Here is a 21,135-nt window from a genome sequence, read left to right on the forward strand (position 1 = left end):
TTCCTGAGTAAGGATTTCCTGTGAAACAGATGAACAGGTGGAGGTGTGAAGAGATTACTGCCTGGATATTGTTGCTGTCAGGTGGAAACCTTGGTGAAATCTCGCTATTTCCCATCAAGTCCCATCATTTTGACTAAGGGTTAGGGTTAGGTTTAGGCATAGTGGTTAACATTCACCAGGTTAGCATTCGCCCGCGTCGAAAAGATTGGACGTCGAACAGAGTGTCATCGAAATACTTTCCTGGTATTTCCAATTTTCAGTATTTTTACTTCTACTCCACTACATCTCAGTAAAATATTGTGCTTTTACTCCACTACAATTATTAGAAAACTTTAGTTACTTTGTACATTTGGATTATTATTACAAAACATGAATTACCCACTTACGCCCTACAGAATATACATTTCGGCCATTTGAAAATAGACGATCTACAAGCTCACAATGTATCATATTTTCAAAAGATTTGTATACATTTGAGAACTTGTGAAGTTGGCCATTCTGGTAGTTCCCATTAAACAGAAAAACACTTGTGAGGGTGATTTATAAGGAAATATTCCAGTGCGTAGATGTTGATGTACATGAAAAAAAACTGTGACGCTGCCTTGCATTCACCACTGTCGGCCGGTACAAAACCGTTACTTTTCAAGCAATGGAAAAAGTAATCTGAGTTCCAGTGGAACCCAGTTCCAAGCTCTTTGGTTCAGTATTTATAAAAGGTTTACGACGTGTATCTTTACTGGGTGGAGATTGTATCAGTAGCATGCGTGTGTATAATCTTCTCTGCCAGTTCAGTGATTCTCAACCTGTTGCATTTTGAACAGGGTTCTTGGTGCAACATAAACAATTGCATCTGTTCCATTTCTCCCATGAACTACGCTCAGTTTGTCCTGTTTATCTCTCCAGACTGTGTGGGCTAGTAGTGACACAGAGGATGATGTGGGAGCCAGTGGGACGAGGCTTGCATCGCGTTCACAGGAAGCTTGTAGATCGGCTATTTTCAGCATAGAACCTGCATTTTTTTTCCCTCTTTTTTTTTTTTGACAAAATCAACTGTAGATTTAATTGAAAGTTTGCTGTCAAACTGAACACTGCAGCAAGCCCTGCTGGGTGGGGAAACTCCTGTACTGTAAACCAGCCTGAAGAGGCTGTCGGATGTGGACACGATTCCTCCCTTGCAACAGTCCTCGCTTCCTCTCCATATTGTAAGTAACCTCGGGAACCATCGGTTCCCAAGTCATGTGGCCCATAGGGCAGGAGCCTAGACCCTGTTTCTGTAGCTCGAGGTGGCTTGATGTACAAGTGCATCTGCATCCCCCAACCATGATACAAGTACAACCCTGGCCTGGACATGACACTAGTCTGTCACAGGGACTCACTGACACTCCAACCCTGAGTGCTGAGTGCCAAGCAGGGAGGCATCGGGTCTTTTTCATGACCCAGCCTGGGGATTGAACCCCGACCTCAATCTCAGGACACACTAACCACAAGGCCACTGAGCTGATATTGAGGGTGGGGTTTTATCAAGGGGGAAATGGGGTGTGTTGACCCAGAGCCATCTTCTACATAGACTTCTGTTGGAGAATAGTGACAAAGCGTTGTACCGGAAGTTCCCAGAATGCACTGGAGTTTGTCACTACTTCGAGTTACATGAACCACGTGACGGGCGCTTGTTTTCTGCCCCGCAATGGCACAACTCTCCAATAGATGGCGCTGTGTTGGCCATGCTGAATAGAGAGAATCCATGTCTTTCTTGCCTTTGACCCCATGGACCTAGGGATCGGACGATAAGCGATATTATTGTTTATCGAGATAAAAAACACTCACAATAATCGTATCGTGGAGATGCGTTGTGAGCTTGTAGATCAGCTATTTTTTGGCAAATGTTGGGATAATGGATGTTAGGTATATTTTGATTATCGGGACAATATCGTAAATCGCGATCGATTTCTTTGGTCACAATAATCGTGATATGACATTTTCATATCGTCCCATCCCCATGGACGACACATTCAGCACAGACTGTAGAAAAATATGGTTCCAAGGCCACAACCTGTTCCTCAGTGTTGTAGGCTGGGAGACTGAATTTCTGCTAGAAGAACTGTAATTTCCCACTGAATTCAACCCTGACAATCTGTTGCTGTATTGAAATATCAATCAGTAGTGCTTTCGCTGTAGTAGCGCTAGCCTTTTGAGAAAGTAACGTTTGCAATCCCTGTATGTTGGTAGTGTGAGAGATGAAATACTTGACCGCTCCCAACCTCATGAGAACAGCTGCCCTGTCCACTTTGATCAGGAACGCCCAAATGTTGTCAATTAATTATCCTGGGACGGGCCCCCGATTATGTTATTTCCCTGTCTAGGACCAAAAGAGAGGCAACATAAGGCCTGCGATGCAACACGTTGAGAGCTTGTAGATCGGCTATTTTAGCCTCTTTTACGTAACATGACACTCTTGAACGATCAAGCAGGGAATTATTTTAAAGGAAAATAAAAAGAATAGTAAACTAAAATGTTGAAATATGGAGACACGGTTTCTACCCGACAGCAATGATTTGAAATGGTGTTGCAGAGTGAGGCTGCATTAAGAGCTGGAAATTCTGGGAAACATGATCTCAGTGCTGAGTGCTTCATAATAATATTTCCTGTTGATGTGAGTTATCATTGTCACTGTACACTATGTACAGTATGCTGCCTTCTGTACAAATGTAAGCCAGTGGTTCTTTTCATGTCTAGGACCCCCAAAATGAATATGCATCTGTCCATGGAGGCCCATCTGTTTTGTGCCAGGGACCGCCATACAAGATTTGTGTTGTTAAAATGTTTCAAAAATATTCAAAAATGTTCAAGGTTTTTGAAAATAAGCAGTGAGCTTGTAGATCATCCATTTTCAAATTGCCGATGTAGATATGTTTAAATTGATGCTATATTAAGTCATTTAGTTCCCAGGGGTCCTGAGATGGTCTCCACCAACCACTGATGGAAGCTACACCGATAGACAGTGTTAATATTACTGTTTAGACTATCTCCATTTGTAGTATCCACTATAAGCACTATTACAAGGTAGGATTTCCAGGATACACTCTTCCTGTCTCTCCAGTTCTTTGGTAAACCGATTATAAAGTTCTTAGGTCGGGATACCGCTTTCATCCAATCAGGAGAGGGAACTGATACAGGATAAATAATTTCATTTGTAAATCATGGCACTAAGAAGTGAGAAGAGTCCGACACAATTGGAAATGGGATACTAAAATCGAAGCTGATAATTGATAAATGGGTTCGGATGAAATTGGCAACCCACGGGAACATGTTTTATTTTATTTTTTCTGTTTACCGTTTACCCCTGTTATTGAAGAAACTGATTACTCACAGACACTGTCACAATAGAGAGCTTTGACTTCAACAAACAAGAAAATGTTTCACTCATGAATGGATACAATATTTTTATTGAATATATAATTCTTTATTGAATATATTTAAAGAATATATATTGTGTTTTACATATTGTTGCTATTGTTGGGTGGAAACCTGGTTTACATTTGTACAACACTCTTGTAGGCTACCATATGAAATGGGGTGTTCATTTCCAAAAAAACTAAAAGGAGATAATACGGTGATGAGAAGTTTTTGCCCGACAGCAACGATATATTCCCACAATTTGTGCCTTTTTATTATATTAGCTGTTAAGACGATTTGGCTGGTGACGTCTATTGTTGTTGGAATAGTGATGTAATGTAATCTATCTATAAATGCGACAAATCGCTGTCTGCGTGTGTGTGTATGTAATCCGCGTATCTTGAGAAACGTTTGTCCCACCGGCTTCAGATTCGGCACGCGCGTTCCCCGCCGCGTAGTGCAGTGCCGGCCTCGACCCGACGCGCGGTATTCTCGAACTCTATATAGATTGACTATTTGTGTTAACTGTGAGGGGTTATGATGGTCCATATAGTGTCTGATGCTCTTATAAAGAAGTGTGAACATCACTCAGTGGATTGCAGTATGTAACGTGTCGTATTGGATTGATTGATTGATTGATTGATTGAAGACTTTATTAGAAGTTTGCATAGGAAAAGGTACAGTTTCATGACGGTACAGTTCACTGGTACAAGGTCTAAAAGGAGATCCTAGAAAAGACTAAGCTTATTTCCACAGGACACCATTTAAGTATCTCATATAACATTGAATGACAGACGAATAGAACACAGTACTATGCAGTAGATATGTAAATACAAAAAAGAAAAGAAAACAGTAATAATAAATCCATAGTCATTAGATATATCCCAGTGCTGAGCTCATAGATCTGCTATTTTTGTAGCGCCACACCGCCGTACGACAAAACATAAATCAGGCTTTAACATTAACACAAAAATTAACATCCTGCAAACCTCCAGATGACCCACACACGCACGCACGCACACGCACACACATCCCAACCAACCACCTCCCAGAGTCATGTAAACACTGTTCCTCTCCAGGTGGATTTATTGTTGACACATGGAGGTAGCCTATTCTATTCTGCAGTTGAACCTATAATCCAGGACTTACTTTAACCCAAGGGTCTTCAACAGGGGGTGCGGGACCCCTAAGGGGTCCTCAGAGTTACTACAGGCCACCACCAAATCCTTGTGTGATAGGATAATTCTTTTAAATTAACAACTTGAAACCTCACATCCCTATTCTGAGGAGAACTTTAGCCAAAAATAGCAAATCTACAAGCTCTCAACGCCTCGTGCTGCGAGGCGTTGTGAGCTTGTAGATATATTCTGCAAAGAGGTTTGGTGTAGAGGGGAAAAAGAGCAGACTAAGTACAGAGTAAAAGGTCAAGTTTATATTGACGGTTCAAGTGGTTAAATATCTGAAAACACAAATTGACATGAACCCAAAATACACTGATGATTGTGCTGTCAAACAATGAAAAACTTGTGTGGAGGTCCCTGCTTCATCTCTCACTCAACTAAGGGGTCCTTGGCCTGAAAACGTTGAAGACCCCTGCTTTAACCCATTAAGACCTCAGGCCGATTCTAAAAATGTCTTCTAAATCCTAACAGTTTGCCGAAAACCATATGTTGCTATACTGTATGAGTGGTGCTCAAACGTTTTCATGTCAAGGAGGATCCCCAAAATTATATGTATTTGGGACCCCTGGACAGGGGGACCCCTGTTACTGAACAAACACTCTATGATTACTATCACGATACAGAGCTGTAACGTTTTTGTTTTGATCAAAACATATCACTTACAGTGCCTTAACTTATATTAATGACACTGTCAACACTTGTTAAAGAGCATGACATAACACTTTCACTCGGAGACAATAATGATCAGAAACTGTTTGAAAGCCTTGACGGTAAAAGGCAGAAATCATGTTTATTGGCATTGATTAATCACTCAGGTTTTATAGTGCTATGAGAAGACAGCCTCGTTTGTCACATCTTTTGCGTGACACTTTGACTAGAACACAAACACTGTCCCTTTTTAGGATGACAAGCATGGAATTGCTGAAGAGAAGTGGCAGCCAGTCAGCCGATCAATCAGTTAATCTGTACGTCAATCATTCAATCAATCAATCAATCATTCAATCAATTAATCAGTCAGCCAGTTATTCAGTGGATAAGATCAGTCAGGCTCAGTGGAACTGACTGGAAGACAAGGATGAATTTGCATCAGTCTGTTTAAACGGTAACAATCAAGTTCACAGATTGCTTTGCCCTCTGCTATTTGTTTTTAACCACTTGAACCCCAGCAGGGGCGTCACAAGGGGTAGGAAAGTGGGACCAGGGCCCAAGGTGGAGGGGCCCTATAGTAACTTTAGCTATTGAAAAATAGCAGATATACAAGCTCGCAGCGCGGCACCGAGTGCCGCGCTGCGAGCTTGTAGATCTGCTATTTTTGAAAAATCGTGAAAATGTGTGCAAGAAACGTACTGTATGTTTCTATGTCAGTGGTGCTCAAACGTTTTCATGTGAAGGACCCCCAAGATGATATGTATTTGGCCACAGCTAGACCCCCCCATCTCAAAATATTTAGTTCCAGGGACCCCTCCCCGGAAGCCAAAATTTGAGTTACAAATGTTTGCTTAAAAAATACATATTCAAAGATTTGCACACATTCTTACGACTTTTCAAAAATTCTGTCCCACCCCTGCGAATATCACCTGTTCTGTCAGGAAATACGTAAATATTTAAGTTCCCAAAGAACAGACGTAGTGAACAGCCCACATCCTGTATGGCTTATCATCAAGCTGTGTGTTGAGAATGAGTCACGCTCTGTGCTACGTTGACACAACAACGCTGATAGCATGTGAACTGTTGTAAAAGCTAGACTGGCAGTGGCACTGTATAACCTTCAGTGCTAAAGGGCACAATGTCACCTCAATGCACTGGGATTGAACTAGAGATATGATTGTAGTAAATACACTTGGCAGAACACAAACACACACTGGACTAGATGAAACAGTGGCTACGCATACCAATAGTCATGTGTGTGTACGTTTGTGATTAAACCTCTTTGGGTAAACCCCATATACTTTGTCAGGCGATGGATAGCGAAAATAGGCAATCTACGAGCTTGTACAAAACTGCTATAGGCCTATTTGAAATGTTGACATGACAATGACATGCCCAAAGCATGAGGAAACTATGGAGTACATCATAGAGGCAGGGGAAAAGAGGTACTAGGGCCCAAGGTGGAGGGGCCTTCATTATTTTATACTAAAGCTATTGAAAAATAGCAGATATACAAGCTCACAGCGCAACACCGAGTGCCGCGCTGCGAGCTTGTAGATCTGCTATTCTTGAAAAGTCGTGAAAATGTGTGCAATTCTTTTGAATATTACAACAAATACATATCATTTTGGGGGTTCTTCACATGAAAACGTTTGAGCACCACTGACATAGAAACATGGGTTTTTCAAAAAACCTTAGAAGGATTTGAAATATTCAAAGACTTGCACAAATTTTCAAGATTTTTCAAAAATAGCAGATCTACAAGCTTGCAGCGCTCGCTGCCGCGCTGTGAGTGAGCTTGTATATCTGTTATTTTTTAAATAGTTAAAGCACAAAATAACGTGTAATAATGCGTTCCCCGTCTCCACCTATGAAGAACATTCATGGGGGGCCCACAGTGAATTCTTGTACCCAGGGCCCAGAATTTGGTGCAACGCCCCTGCATAGAGGTTTGCCCTCTCCAAAGACTGGGAGGAGGATTAGTCAGCCTCCATACAAGAGGCAACTGCTTGGCTTAAGGACTTTGCATTCGCTAAATAAAAATGCCCAAAATGAGGACACAGGGTCGAAAGTGATTAAATGTCACAGACGTTGGCTAGACGTTATTATATATGCTTCGTATTAACAAACATCATACCGCTAAATACGACACAATACTTCTGTAGTGGATACATGTTGAAGTCTCATGACAAATGAATAAACAGAAAGACAAACTTTGAACAAGCGAAGGTATTGTGCTTGTAGTAACATTCATTAAGGACTTCAGCGGTTGCATCATGGCTTATGTCTCCGGCTCTCTGTTAAAAATAGCACCCAACTATTTTCAGCAGATGTTGGACGTCACATGACCATTGAGAGCTGGATGTTTGGAGTGTTTTGTCCACTGCTGGGCAGATGGCAGTAGATACTGGTTTTAGGCCAGTTAGTGAAAAGGCCAGTTCATGCTCTGTGCGACAAGTGTCAAAACGATGCGTCGCACAACAAAAGTGACGTCAAAACGACCCAAATGTCTCGCGGCCCGGGAGACCTTTGCAGAGGATGTTGCAGACCGCTGTAAAAATGACTGGTCGTAGGCGCTTCACAAAATGTTGCGTACTTTGGTTGGGGAGGCTAACGAAGCTCCATTAGCGCGAGACCGGGCCAGGTGGCAGTAGTGAGGGCTTTAGGCAGTATAACCTTGACACAGCATTCATACAAACAGCAACACAATAAACACTGCAGCTCTGACAGCAAACAAATGCTCTGTGTTCCTCTGCAGCGCACACGCACGCACGCACGCGCACGCACACACACACACACACACACACACACACACACACACACACACACACACACACACACACACACACACACACACACACACAAAGCCAAGGTCTAGGTGAGTTTATAGTAAATACACACACTAGTAGTGGAAGAAGTTTCTTTTTTTTCTTCTTTTTTTTTTGGTGCTAGCCGCTCCAACACTTGACTGAGTGTGTCTGTCTGTCTGTCTGTCTGTCTGTCTGTCTGTCTGTCTGTCTGTCTGTCTATATGTCTGTCTGTCTATATGTCTGTCTGTCTGTCTATCCATCCATATGTCTCTCTGTATCAGCAGAGCCTCAACAGCTGCTGGCTGACCAACCTTCAGGTGGCGCTGTTGAGCAGCCTTGAAGCAGTACTATGGTATGGTATGGGCTATAAGGCACCGCTCACTCCCAATGGGTGGGATTTTTTTTCTTTTACATAAGCAGCTTTTACCACAATGTAGAAATACTGTTAAATAAAAGGCCTGCATTGAAAACTTTACTTGAGTAAGTGCAATAAGTATCGGCACCAAAATAAAGAACCAAAGTAAATGTACTCATGAGTGGCCCATTAAAAAAATCTATATATCTTACATTATCTTTAAAATCTTTTTAAATTTATTTGGGGGCCCACTTGCAGTGTCCTCATGCGGGGCCCCGGCCCGCAGGTTGAGAATGCGCTGACCCAGTTTGCTGTTGTCTGGTAGATGAGGGATGGCTTGTGGTGGACAGAGAGGCCGTGGCTAATGGATTTGGAGGCAGAAGCTCTTCGTTATGGGAGAACAGAGCGCCACACAGTCTCCTGGGACGCTATTACAGCACACAGGGGCGTCACAAAGGGGGGGGGGAGTGGGACTGAGTCACTAGGGCCCCGTGGAGGGGCCTTAATTGTGTTGTACTTTAGCTCTACAAGCTCACAGCGTGGCACCGAGTGCCGCGCTGCGAGCTTGTAGATCTGCTATTTTTGAAAAGTTGTGAAGATGTGTGCAAACCTTTGAATTTTTTAAGCGCACATTTGCAACTCAAATGTTGCTTCTGGGGGTCCTTGGAACTAAATATTTTGTGATGGAGTCTGTGGCCAAATACATATCATTTTGGCGGTCCTTCACATGAAAAGGTTTGAGCACCACTGACATAGAAACATAGGTTTTTCAAAGACTTTATTTATTATCAAAATGAGCGGATCTACAAGCTGTGAGCTTGAATACCTTCTATTTTTCAATAGCTAAAGCACAAAATAACGCGTAATAATCCGTTCCCAGTCTAAATGGGTTAAACCCCCCTCCCCCTATGAAGAACATTCATGGGGGGGCCCGCAGTGAATCCTTGTACCCAGGGCCCAGAATTTGGTGTGACACCCCTGGCCCCTTCTATTACTGCTACCTCCTAGACTAGTACTGCAGCCCAGGGACGTGCTGGCCATTGGGAAAAGCGGGACAACTCCCGAACGGCCGGTTCATTCCTGGCCGGTCCAGGCCGGCCATTAGGAAAAAAAATTAAATAAAATGTCTGCCTTTGTTCCATTTTGGGGTCTGGGTGGCCAACAAAGTAAATTGTCACTGTCGGGCAGAAACCTTGTACCTCCAAGTTTCAAATTTGTATTTTTTTTTTTTTGCAAAGCAAAGCTGCTTCATCATACAAGGCCGTCACACAAAAGTAGTGAAAACAGCAGATCTACAAGCACACAACGCCTCGCGGTGCGAGGCGTTGTGTGCTTGTAGATCGGCTGTTTTCACTAGTTTAAATCATTTTAAAAATGATAAATACAAAACAAACGGTTTTGGACAGACAAGGTTTAGCAGCAGCGCTATAGAGAGAGATCTCTCTCTATAGCGCGCAATGAGGGCCTCTCCAACTCTTTTTCCCGGGCTGAATCAGGGGCCCAGCACGTCCCTGCTGCAGCCCTTCTTTACAATACCTGCATGGTTTCTGTCAGGTGTAAACCTGTGCTGTACTGTGTGTCCCTGTTGCTTTTCAGGACCCAATGTAGTTATTTAGTGGGGGTGTAATGATACAGTAACTGAATCGAAAAATCGATTTTAATTAGCAATGATCTACTATATTGATTTGCAAAGGCAAATATCGTACCGTTTTGCTTTGCTTTGTATTTAGCAATGTTAAGAGGGAAAATGAAAAAGAGGGGTCTAATTACTTTTCCTTTCCACTCTTGGTCTATCGATAAATGTGTGTAATCTCTGTGTTCATGTCAAGGTGTGGGTTTGTCCATATGTGTTGAAATATAATGTCCATGTATTTACTAAAGAATCACAGTGTTCACTTATTTATATCCATAATAATAGGTTTTCCCTTTAAAAACCTGCTCTATTGACACGTTTCACACAGATTTAATGTCTTTGCTAAATAGTTACTATATTGATTTTAAATCATTGAATCGAATCGTATCATATTGCCATGAATGAACCAATATCGTCCATGTATCGTATTGTCAACCATGTATCGTGATACGGTACGTTTCGTATCGTTGTTCAAATGTATCGTTACACCCCTATTATTTAGTCACAAGCCAATACTTTATCGTACAAGAGTGCCTCGTAAAAGTCACGAAAATAGCCACAAGCTACAAGCTCAAGGGAGTTACATACTTGTAAGGATCAATTTAGACCTCCCAAAAGCAACCCAGAGAGTCCCTCCTGGACCCCACATTGAGGACCACTGGTCTAAAATGGTCTGTTACTCCTTTTTCTTTTCGTTTTTTGTTACATTGTACCGTAGGTGGTTGTACTGTTAAATAACCATAAAAACCAACATGAAAAAGAAACACGATAAGATCGCGTATCGTGATACAGCTTGGGAAAATACGGTGATGTTGTATTTTTCCATATCGCCTACCATAGCCACAGGCTGCTGTAGTGTTCACTGACAACAACACTTGCTAAAATAAATACTGGCTCCTATTAATAACTCTCAGCTTGGAACTACAACTTGGCACAGAGTGGAACAGAGTCAGCAGACAGACTTTATAAGTATATTATTGACTCAAGCACTGTACTTTGAGTTCAACTTTGAGGCGCTTACTGTATACTTTACCTGAGCACAGCCAATGTTTTGATATTATAAACGTATACTCCACTACTACTGGATTTAGTTTTACTACGCTGCAATTATTGCAGACGGCTTTAGTTACTTTGCAGATCATTATTGAGATTATATTTACCACTTAAAGCCCTATTTATGCTATTCGAAAATAGTCTCATCACAACGCGATGTGTGCTTGCGGATCAGCAATTTTTTTGGGGAAAAGAAAGTTTCGTATTTTTTACTTTGGTACAGGAGTATATTTACTTTGGTACAGGAGTATATTTCTATGCCAATATTCTGGGACTGTTACTCAAAGTCACATTTTGAACACAGGCCTTTTACTTAACAGTATGGTGGTATGTATCGTTACTTTTACTCAAGTAAAAAACAAATCAAGAGTACTTCTCAGGGACGTGCTGGCCATTGGGAAAAGCGGGACAACTCCCGAACGGCCGGTTCATTCCCGGCCGGTCCAGGCCGGCCATTAGGAAAAGAATACAAATAAAATGTCGGCCTTCGTTCCATTTTGGGGGGTGGGCGGCCAACAAAGTAAATCGTCACTGTCGGGCAGAAACCTTGTATCTCTAAGATTCAAATTTGTACATTTTTTTCGCAAAGCAAAGCCCTGCTTCATCATACAAGGCTGTCGCACAAAAGTAGTGAAAACAGCAGATCTACAAGCACACAACGCCTTGCACCGCGAGGCGTTGTGTGCTTGTAGATCGGCTGTTTTCACTAGTTTAAATCATTTTTTAAATGATAAATACAAAACAAACGGTTTTGGAGATACAAGGTTTCCACCCGACAACGACAAAATATAACTCATGTAATTGGCCCACTGGCTTGTCACTTGCCATGATCTGAAATGGCAAATCCAATGAGGGCCTCTCCAACTCTTTTTCCCGGGCTGAATCAGGGGCCTAGCACGTCCCTGGTACTTCTTCTATCAGCGGCAACAAACAGGGACAGACATGGAGAACAAGGCTAAGTCTTTGAGTGGGACATGGAAGGAATGTGTCCTGGATCGCTCGCAGGTCGCTGCCTCTCAGACATGTGGTCCAGTCATTGCAGGTATGTTTTCGCTTCGCAGCACGAGGCGTTGTGAGCTTGTAGATCTGCTATTTCTGGCTAAAGTTCTCAGAATCTGGCTAAAAAGGAGATTTTCTTTTTCTTCTTTCTATCACACAAAGATTTGGAGGACCCCCTGTAGTAACTCTGAGGACCCCCTAGGCCCTAGGGGGTCCTCAGAGTTACTACAGGGGGTCCCGGATCCCCTGTTGAAGACCCTTGTTTTATATCTGTGTCAGAGACCATTTCAACCGGCCATCTCTCCTTTCCTCTCCTCTCCTCTCCTCTCCTCTCCTCTCCTCTCCTCTCCTCTCCTCTCCTGTCATGGCACGTCGCACTCTATATAAGGAATGTCGCTGTATCTGCTGTCCAGCTCCGCCCACTGCTGCACCGCCCGCGCCACGATCTCCTCCGACAGCCGCTGGGCGTACGCCGCCAGGGCGGGGTTCATCTGCCCCGCCCCTCCTCCTGCCCCCGAGGGCGGGGGGGCCACCAGGTAGGCCTTCTCGCCCCTCCCCCCCTCCGCTGAGTTCCGAGCCCCCCCGCTGCCCGCGGCGCGCTTGGATTTGACACACCCCATAACGCCAGGGGGCGGAGCATCGGTAGAGGTCAGGGGTTAGAGGTCAGGGGTTAGAGGTCGAGGGGGGAGGGGGGAGGAGTTTGATGATAACAGGAAGTGGTCCCTTGGGCGACAGGAAGAGGTCCCCTGGGCGGGTTTGTGTGTCTGTCAGTTACTGACGTGACTGCAGGCTCTGGAAGAACATGTCCTCAACTGCAATCATCAGAGAGAGAGAGAGAGACACATGTCAATCACATGCATTCCGGCACTATGCACTGTGTACTGGTCGGTTTTTGTATTAAAGGACTTTAAGGATAACTCCTCAGTAAATCATCTTCTAGGCTCATTTTCCTACTTATATTGATCCAAAAAGACTGTCCATGGGGTCTATTAGGCAGAAATGACCCATTGTCCAGTTTCCCCAGCAGAACCCTCATAGCATAGAGTGGAGCCTATAAGCCTATCGCATTTACACTATTTGTTGTGGTCAAAAGTGTTTTTATTTTTGATGAATGTGTTACTAGTTGTCATTACAAACACATCCATGCCATCATTGTCCCACACAGGCCACCACACTCTGCTAAACAGATGTTCTGCTTTTATGTGTTTTCCCGGAAGTCCCGGAAAAGATGCCCTGTGATTGGCCAGTACAGTCACTTTGATCAGCCCAAAATATTATTTATGAGATTGTGGTGGCTTGTGTGGGACAACCAAGGCATGGTTGTGTTTGTAATGACAACTAGTAACACATTCATGAAAAAGAAAAAGTCTTTTGTACACAACAAATAGTGTAAAAGCGATAGGCTGGGTTCAGCTGGGGAAACTGGACAACAGGGGAATTTCTGCCTAATAGACCCCATGGACAGTCATTTGGGATCAATATAAGTAGGAAAATTAGCCCAGAAGTGATTTAGGGCGGAGTTGTCCTTTAAGTTATCCTTATTTATACCGTATGTATATACTAGTATGTGTTTAGTAAACATTTTCAATTATTCCACCTATATTTGACTACAGTGTTGCAATATGACACAGCTCTTTTACACATTTATTTATTCTAGTAGGCATATGTTACACATTTTTTATTGCTTTTATCTCACAATTGCATTGACCATGCAAACATGTTTCCCATGCCATTAAGGCCTCTTTAAATTGAACTGGATTGAAATTGAATTGAATTGAGAGAGATGAATTGAGAGAGAGAGAGAGAGAGAGAGAGAGAGAGAGAGAGAGAGAGAGAGAGAGAGAGAGAGAGAGAGAGAGAGAGAGAGAGAGAGAGAGAGAGAGAGAGAGAGAGAGAGAGAGAGAGAGAGAGAGAGAGAGAGATAGGGAGGTGTGTGTGTGTGTGTGTGTGTGTGTGTGTGTGTGTGTGTGTGTGTGTGTGTGTGTGTGTGTGTGTGTGTGTGTGTGTGTGTGTGTGTGTGTGTGTGTGTGTGTGTGTGTGTGTGTGTGTGTGTGTGTGTGTGTGTGTGAGAGAGAGAGAGAGAGAGAGAGACAGAGTGGGTTTCAGCTGATTTATTTGCCATGGGGGCAAACTAGCAGATGGTGTGAGGCGGGGCAGGGTGGGAGAGGATTTTGTGTGTGTGTGTGTGTGTGTGTGTATGTGTGTGTGTGTGTGTGTGTGTGTGTGTGTGTGTGTGTGTGCGCGTGTGTGTGTGTGCGCGTGCGCGACTGCGCGTCTGTCATCCTACTGTAAAACCTTCACCAAAACAACCAGGCCTACGTCACACACACACACACACACACACACACACACACACACACACACACACACACACCGTTTTAGAATTCAGCGCACGGCACAGGTCAATGTGAAGTCTGTATTTCTCTCTCTCTCTCTCTCTCTCTCTCTCTCTCTCTCTCTCTCTCTCTCTCTCTCTCTCTCTCTGCTGTTATTATGTTGTAAGCTACTGTCAAGGCCGAGCCATACTTAACTGCATGATGGTGAGCAGATCTACAAGCTCATGATGAGGAGTCGCATCCACAACACGTTGTGAGCTTGTAGATCTTCTATTTTCGAGCATATAATTAGGCGATAGAGTGACGATAATGATTTTTATAGTTTATTGCGATGGGGAGAAAAAAACACTCACAATTATTGCAGAATTTCTTTTTTTATGGTGAAATTGTCTGTCATACACCGGTCCTGAGTTGGCTCTGTACTTGGGCCGCTTTTTTCCTACCCCAAAAGGGAATAACTCAATATGCAGACGGGTCGGAATGCCGGCGACCTAAACCCGTCGGCAGGTTAGCTACTCACCAGCGTTAGTTTTACTGAGGTTTGGGTTAGGGTTAAGGTTAGGTTAAGGTCGTCGGCATACCGACCCGTCGGCATATTGACGCGAATCCTCTAAACCAGCAGATCAGTGTGAGCTTGTAGATCTACTATCCCCCCTACCCCCCACTTTTGAGTTCTCAAATTCTTCCCGAACCCGACACTACCCATTTTCGGGCCGGGTAGGGCCTAAAATATATTATAATTAGTTCGAGCCGGCCCAGTTGGGGCCAGGCCTTAATTTCCAGGCCCGTTGAGAACTCTAATGCTGGGGTGGTTAACAGAAAATTAATTTTAACATTTTTAAGCATGCTTTGCTTATCGTAATAATATGGTCATTCTTCATCCATTCTATAATTAGGGAGGTCAGTCAGTAGGTCAGTCAGTAGGTCAGTCAGTCAGAATATGCATTTCCACCTTTCTCTCTTCAGCAACTGATCCCAATGTCGAGGTGCCAACTTGTGCCTTGTGCACAAGTAGGCCATACATGGCCTACTTGTGCACCAGCAGAGCGTGCCTTGTTTGTATTTTTGTGTGTGGTCAAGGTTTAAGTAAAAAAAAAAATTGTTAATCTAGTGTAGTCAAAAATAACTATTATAGGATACTTGCTGTTTCTTGAGATAAAGTATAGCCTATCTTTGACCTGCAAGAGAATGAAAACATCTCTGGTCCATCATTGGCTATTAAAGGACAACTCTAAGTTGTCCTAAAGTTGTCCTTTAATGATTACATTACCAGGAATGCTGGTCGCTGACATCACCACTGGCATCACCAGGAGTGCTGATCCCTCATTGGCTGTTAATGATGACGTTACCAGAAATGCTGGTTCCTGATTGGCAACGGGCTTAAAACACACAAGCTACCTATACCTACGCAGCCGAACGCAGTACTTGCACGCTCTGCTGGCACGAGTAATAAAGCAAAAGAAAAGCAACTCTGTGTGCGAAACAGTGCGATCCATTAACATTCTTCATTAGGGTGTCACGATTCTGATTCCAATCACGAATCGAACCGGAATTGACGTCCAATTCAGTGAATCGAAATCACAACACGAATCGCAATTCACTTCCGTGCATGAAAATGTCAGCTGTTAAAGCATAAAACCCAAAGTTTATATTGTTTATGTTAAACCTTTTTGTTATTCTCATTCTAATTAGTCATTCAAATAAAAGTGACTTATTGAGAAATAAGGGTTTTTCTTTATAAATCAAGACAATAGCGCTCAGTGCTGAAAATAGGAGGTTTCAAAAATATAGTAGGCCTATCCTAATACTATAATATTGAAAATCGAATCGGATCAAATCGTGACCATAGAATTGAAAGTTGAATTGAATCGTGGATTAGGCATATCGTGACAGCCCTATTCTGCATATCATCCTAATCCTAATATCAACAACACAGGACTTATAAGTCACTGGTTCTCAATCAACCTTTTCTGGATAGGGCCCAGTTCGTGGCCCACCCATCTGGATAGGGCCCAGTTCGTGGCCCACCCATCTGGATAGGGCCCAGTTCGTGGCCCACCCATCTGGATAGGGCCCAGTTCGTGGCCCACCCATCTGGATCAGGGCCCAGTTCGTGGCCCACCCATCTGGATAGGGCCCAGTTCGTGGCCCACCCATCTGGATAGGGCCCAGTTCGTGGCCCACCCATCTGGATAGGGCCCAGTTCGTGGCCCACCCATCTGCAGTATTAAGTGGTCAAGATGGGTGGGCTACGTGTATTTGCAGAGCATTTTCTGGCTTGGGAACTAAGATTAAGTTCCTGTATATCGCTATCACAATGAAAACCCATTTTCTAAGTTGGAAAAAAAGAGAATCCATGACATTTTTTTTTCGCTATATATATTTTTATGATTAACATTATCATTAAAATCTTTGCCAATTATTCGGGGACCCACTCACAACGTCCCCAGGGGACCACCAGTGGGCCCCCAGCCCACAGGTTGAGGATGGTTATTATAAGTGGATAATAACTCCCATCCATCCATTAAGGCCTGGCAGCAGCCCAGTACAACAGGATGTCAAACACACACACACACACACACACACACACACACACACACACACACACACACACACACACACACAGCAGCAGCATTCATTCACAAGATGCAGCCCGTGAATTATTGATCCTATCCAACTAGCCTGGTCAGTCCTAATGTGTAGGATATGAAATCATGTCAATACCTGGTGGAATATGAACCATAGTGTGACATTATGAACATTAACACACCATATGCTGACTGTTGACCTGTTGTTGCTGCTGCTGCACTGAATGTCACGCTTGCATTAGAGGTCAGACTGTTGGAGTTTGGATTAATAAGGCGCAAGTGTTTAATTGTACGTTTAATTAACATTTAATTCACCTGTGGCCTGCATTGTGGTCTAGTGACTATCAATCTCGGAATTACAATCATATTTTATACCTATAGGCTTAATAACGCATAATAGCCTATGTAATAATAATAACACAATATAATGAATAGGCTATAAATCAAAGCATTGTTCGAACTCTCGAAGATTGTATAGGCTACTGTACATACTTTGAATAAGGCAGAAATCAAAGCTCCCCGTGGTGGTGTTTAATTTCCATGAGTAAATAATCCATCCAGCCATGTCCGTCCTCACATGATCCCCACATGTTGTCTTCTTCTGCGGGGCGAACCCTGACTTCAAACCGTGGTTAAAAACGCAAACTTTCAAGCCTTGATCGGATCGATCCCCATCCTGGCTACAACAGCACGCACCGTGCAGCAGAGGAGCAGGCATACATTTAATATCCCGTTATTCCAAACAGACCGTTGGCCCAGTGGACGCGTATAATATTCCAGAAAATGGGATTATTGTTTTCAACGTGATCATTAATGCACACTGTAGACTAGAAGGACCCCGAGGTTTTCTTTCAGCCGACGCTTGAACCCAGAACAGAGCAGACCGCGGACCACCCGCTGTGCGTCACACCGCGACGTTAAGAGACGCTGGGACCAGTGTTACCAGATGGGAAATGTTGAATTATCGTACCGGAGGCTCAGAATTATCGTATTTGACATGAAACTATCGTACACGGCCAAAAAAGAGAAATCACTCGCGTAAAAACGTAATTTCACCAAAAAATGCGTCTTTAGTGTAAGAAACGACCTCGTTTTAGACTACTGCGTGACAAAAACGCATCAGATTTGCTGTGTGGAGGCAGGCAACTTCTTGGAGCTTACACAAATAAAAGCCTGAAACTGGTCTGGAAAGATGCAACCAGTGTTTTTAATGCCTCCAAGTACAGATCTAGGGTCAGATTGACTGATTTCCTGGCTTATTTTGAGAAGCCAAACCAGATCCCAGATCAGCAGCCAGGGAAAATAGTGAGTTCACGCTCTTTTTGATGATATGCCGAAATTATCGTACATTTGGGCATTTTTGGCATTATTGATCGTACATCGTACAGAGGGTCAAATTATCGTACAAATACGATAATTATCGTACGTCTGGCAACACTGGCTGGGACCGACGGCAGGCGTTTACAACGAAATTGAGGACCTGTGGAATTCTGAGACGCCAGAGGTCACTATAGTTAGTAGTGCTGCTGCTTTGGGGGTTTTAAAGTCATCAGGTCACATCATTGGGTTACCGGGTAAAGTCGCCGGAAAGAAATAGGCAGAGATTTTTTCTTCTTCTTCTTCTTATTTGTTTTACTGAGAATAAGGTTAAACATAACTTTTGGATTAGGCCTACGCATATCTTTCTGAGGTTAAGATTATAGGGTTAGGTTTTGGCACAGTTTTGACCATATCATTATGTTTTAAGTGGCATCGGTTTGATTCGGGTCAATTTTCGGGTCAAAATAAAGTGAATTCATTCAGCAGCTGCATGCAATGAGTTGAGGGCTCCGTAGAACTAAAACATATTCCACGCAATGCAATGCTTTTGTTAATGTCATATCTAGACCAATGATTGCAATCACAATGATGGAATACCAGAGTCGCCGGGGAAAAAAATATCTCCTGTACTGATGGTTTATGCCTTTTGATTGATTGATTGATCTATACTGTAAACTATGACTAAACTGTTAAACATAACCTTAACCTCAGCTCCTGTCATTGTCTTTAACCGTTCTTTCAGATATGTTTCTCCTAAACAGAGGGAAAAGAAGATAAAAACAACTTGAACCTGCATGTCAAGGCAACTGCTGAGGCACAGAATTCGGTAGGTCATTAATCATGGTGTAACAAACAGCTGGTTCGCCACACGCTGGCTTGAACAATAGCACCACCTGCTGGTCCCATTGGCCACAAACGGTACTCATGTTTTTTTGACTCATGAACTTTTTTTAATCGACATCATAAGTACAGGTTTTATTTATGTATTTGTAAAAACAGAAGGGGAAAAAAATAGGTCTATATATATAACCACAAACCATTGTAGTCTATATGTAATGAAATGAACTGTGTTCTGTCCGTCTGTCTTTCATTGAGATACATAAAGTGTTTCCTGTATAAATAAGCCGAAAAGCTGACTAGGATCTCCTTTTAGTTGATCTTGTACCAGTGATTTGTGCTGTCATGAAACTCTACTTTTCCCTATGCAACCTGACAATCAATCAATCAATCAATCAATCAATCAATCAATTTTGATTGATTGAAGACTTTATTAGAAGTTTGCATAGGAAAAGGTACACATTATGATACAACTGCAATTTAGTTTTTTTTTGATTGATTGATTGAAGAATGTATTAGAAGGTGTTTTAAACCATCTATTAGAACACCCATATTTCCATTTTTCATCAGTTTCAGATGATCGCAACTATAGCAGTTTCAACCAAGTTCTTCTTTAAATATGCTTTTTGTTAAATCAAGTGCATTTGCTGTTTTCACTTTTGACTTTTGAATCAAAAATAGCAGATCTACAACCTCTCAACACATTGGTGTGGCATAAGATAATTCTGTGGTTTATAAACCAAAGGTTAAGGATTTACAATCACAGACATTTTCACCAAAATGCTAAATGCTGGGTTAAGTATTAGGCTTTCCATTTCATCATGCAGGCCAGTGTGGCTTAAGAGATACATATGTGGTTTATACACTGAAGGTTTGGGGTTTGAAGCTCCTAAAGGAACATTTTCACTAGCCTGGGTTCCAGCCCGACTGAACTCCACCCCACGACGAAGTGTGTGAAAGAGGCTGGCAACGCCAGGCTACATTTTCACTGTCCATCCAAATTCTAAAAGGTGGATTAAATATTAAATTTCAATTGTTTCTTCCAAGTTGTTGTGGCTCAAGAGATAAATCAAGGGTTCATATGACAGGTCTGGGTTTCAAAGAATTTTGAATTCTAAAAGGTGGGTTAAAGCTATACTGTGTAAGATACTCAACTAGTGGTCAGTAGCCCTATAGCAAACCGCGGTCGCGTCCGCGTCTTTCGGCCGTTTTTCGTACCTTCACACCCCCGCGTCTGCCTCCACCTCGCCGAGATCTATCTTTAGAGGGGTCCCTGGTTCCTGTGCGTTCAGGCATTCCGGAGAAACGGACTACTTCACCCTGCCTGGTAGGCGAGATTACCTTTTGAGTATAGAGACACACGGGCGACTACAAATATGGCCGCCATAGCGACCCCACTTCAAGATGCGCTGTGATTGGCCGGCAGTGTATAACCCTCGCTGTGATTGGCCGGTAGTGTGATGACGTAATTTTGCCGGGAAATCCCGCCCCTGTCACGGCTAAGTAGAAAACATATAAAGAGAAGGCTTTAGAAGCTGAAAATAACGGAGTGGGTGTTCTAAAACTTTAGCGATTTAACAGTTAGGACAATTTTAAGATTTGTTTTATAAAAAAAGTTACATGGTATAACTTTAAGTATTACATTCCTAATTATATCTCCATGCCAGCATGGCTCAAAAGATAATTCAAAGGTCCAAGTACCAAAGCTTGTAGGTTCAAAGCTCAAACAAAACTAAAGATCAATTCAAAATCAAACAACTCAGACAATGACAAAAATCTCAAAAGCCTCAATAAAATAACCTGGATGGAGTCAAGCTTGCAATGGGGTAAAATAAATAAAGATCACAATTAAACAATAACAAATGCCTCAGCAAAATAATCAAAAAATGTAATAATTACTTCTATAATGAATATGTATGTTTCTTCAACTCCTCCCCCCTGGAGGCAGGCTTTATCTATGCTCCACCCTCTCCTACCGGAGC

At 42.8% G+C, this 21,135-nt stretch overlaps 1 protein-coding gene across 2 annotated transcripts; it reads right to left on the minus strand.

The window, feature by feature from the left end:
• Positions 1-11,778: 11,778 nt before the first annotated feature.
• Positions 11,779-17,879, minus strand: akap19 (A-kinase anchoring protein 19). Of its 2 annotated transcripts, XR_013963254.1 has the most exons (3): positions 17,489-17,879; positions 12,330-12,884; positions 11,779-12,259 (listed from the first exon to the last, which is right to left on the minus strand). XR_013963254.1 is itself a non-coding variant. In XM_080753354.1 (2 exons), the coding sequence occupies exon 2, from the start codon at positions 12,690-12,692 to the stop codon at positions 12,435-12,437; it is 258 nt and encodes an 85-aa protein (XP_080609480.1). In that variant the 5' UTR covers positions 12,693-12,884; positions 17,489-17,879; the 3' UTR covers positions 12,329-12,434. The 2 variants fall into 2 exon arrangements, 1 of the variants encoding a protein (XP_080609480.1); XM_080753354.1 differs by lacking the exon at positions 11,779-12,259 and having other exon boundaries at positions 12,329-12,884.
• Positions 17,880-21,135: the final 3,256 nt, after the last annotated feature.

The sequence above is a fragment of the Nannobrachium achirus genome, assembly GCF_963921795.1.
Source record: "Nannobrachium achirus genome assembly, chromosome: 22".
Taxonomy (NCBI): Eukaryota; Metazoa; Chordata; class Actinopteri; order Myctophiformes; family Myctophidae; genus Nannobrachium; species Nannobrachium achirus.